General features: G+C 53.4%; 1 protein-coding gene across 1 annotated transcript in view; it reads left to right on the top strand.

Moving 5' to 3' along the window:
• LOC143288879 (uncharacterized) overlaps positions 1 to 1,604 on the top strand; it is a 5,963-nt gene extending 4,359 nt beyond the window's left edge. The window contains exon 3 of the mRNA XM_076597537.1: positions 926 to 1,604. Within this exon, the coding sequence (XP_076453652.1) occupies positions 926 to 1,239 (314 nt within the window). The 3' untranslated portion in view covers positions 1,240 to 1,604. The remainder of the gene's footprint in view (positions 1 to 925) is intronic.
• Positions 1,605 to 2,044: the final 440 nt, after the last annotated feature.

Genomic DNA, 2,044 nt, shown 5'->3' with positions numbered 1-2,044 from the left:
AGCCGAGTAGTTAAAGCGTTGGACTTTCCGTCTGAGGGTCCTGGGTTCGAATCTCGGTAACGGTGCGTGGTGGGTGAAGCGGGGTGGAGATTTTTTCCGATCTCCCAGGTCGACATATGTGCGCAGACCTGCCTAGTGCCTGAACCCCCTTCGTGTGTATACGCACGCAGAAGAACAAATACGCCCGTTAAAGATCCTGCAATCCATGTCAGCGTTCGGTGGGTTACGGAAACAAGAACATACCCTGCATGCACATCCCTCAAAACGGAGTATGGCTGCCTACATGGCGGGGTAGATAAACAAAAAATGTCATACACATGATATGAACCACGTATGTGTGCGTGCCTGAAATCTGATTGAATGACACAGGAAACGAATGATGAGCGCCTTGTGGCAGCCGTCAGTCGGCTGTACCCAGGTAGGCAGCCTGTTGTGCAAATGACCCCGTGTTTGTAAAGCGCTTAGAGCTTGGTCTCCGACCGAGGATAGGCACTATATAAGTATCCATATCATCATCATCATCACCATCATCATCATCATCATTGATTGACTGATCACTTTCGCGATAAAATACTAAAAGAATTTTCTTCTCCCCCCCCCCCCACCCCCCCTCCCCCTCTCCCCCCACCTCCCTTCTGTTCATTTATTTATTCTTTCTTTATTTTTTTCTTCCATTTATCTATTTATGTATTTATTTATTTATTTCATTTATCTATATTTCATTTATTTCATCTCTTCTTTTTTTTTTCTCAAGGCCTGACTAAGCGCGTTGGGTTACGCTACCTGTCAAGCCTCTGCTTAGCTGAGATGTGGTGTTGCGTATATGGATTTGTCCGAACGCAGTGACGCCTCCTTGAGCTGCTGATACTGATACTGATACTGATACTGATATTTTTTTTATAAAGAATATTTTTTTCCCCTCCAGATTTCTACATTACCTACGACAACACGGGGGATGTGTCGCTGACACGAACTGGATCGCCATTCACGGAGAAGGTGGGCAACCCTGTAGCGGCGGACGAGGTCGATGGTATGAAACGGTTGTCGCCCTTGAACCGACCCTCTGTATCTCCTGTAGCAGCTGTAACAACACCACCACCACCACCACCACCAGCAGTTTTGTCCTCAACTTCGATCGTCGCTGAGTACAGTCACCCCTATCATCATCATCACACGGCGATGATACCAAACTGGCTGTCACCAATGTCTCTCTCTGTTGCGGGGCTAACAGCAAAGTGAGGACTGTTATCATCAACGGAGTTATTCCGGCACCGACTGACTGCAATGGATGTGATGGCCTAGAGGTAACGCCCCGTCCGCTCCTGCTAGGAAGCTAGAGAATTTGAGCGCACTGGTTCGAATCCCGGCACAGTCGCCAGTATTTTATCCCGGGGTCAGCCCGATACTCCCCCCCGTGTCGATACTCCCCCGACACACTCCCCCGTGTCGATACTCCCCCGTGTCGATACTCCCCCGTGTCGATACTCCCCCGACACACTCCCCCGTGTCGATACTCCCCCGTGTCGATACTCCCCCGACACACTCCCCCGTGTCGATACTCCCCCGACACACTCCCCCATGTCGATACTCCCCCGTGTCGATACTCCCCCGTGTCGATACTCCCCCGACACACTCCCCCGTGTCGATACCCCCCCGTGTCGATAGTCCCCCGACACACTCCCCCGTGTCGATACTCCCCCGACACACTCCCCCGTGTCGATACTCCCCCGTGTCGATTCTCCCCCGACACACTCCCCCGTGTCGATACTCCCCCGTGTCTATACTCCCCCGTGTCTATACTCCCCCGACACATTCCCCCGTGTCGATACTCCCCCGTGTCGATACTCCCCCGACACACTCCCCCGTGTCGATACTCCCCCGGCACACTCCCCCGTGTCGATACTCCCCCGACACACTCCCCCGTGTCGATACTCCCCCGGCACACTCCCCCGTGTCGATACTCCCCCGGCACACTCCCCCGTGTCGATACTCTCCCGACACACTCCCCCGTGTCGATACTCCCCCGGCACACTCCCCCGTGTCG

Source organism: Babylonia areolata, chromosome 13 (genome assembly GCF_041734735.1).
Source record: "Babylonia areolata isolate BAREFJ2019XMU chromosome 13, ASM4173473v1, whole genome shotgun sequence".
In the NCBI taxonomy this organism is placed as follows: Eukaryota; Metazoa; Mollusca; class Gastropoda; order Neogastropoda; family Buccinidae; genus Babylonia; species Babylonia areolata.
Note: the sequence above shows the minus strand (reverse complement) of the source record. Positions and strands in the feature narration are given on the sequence as shown.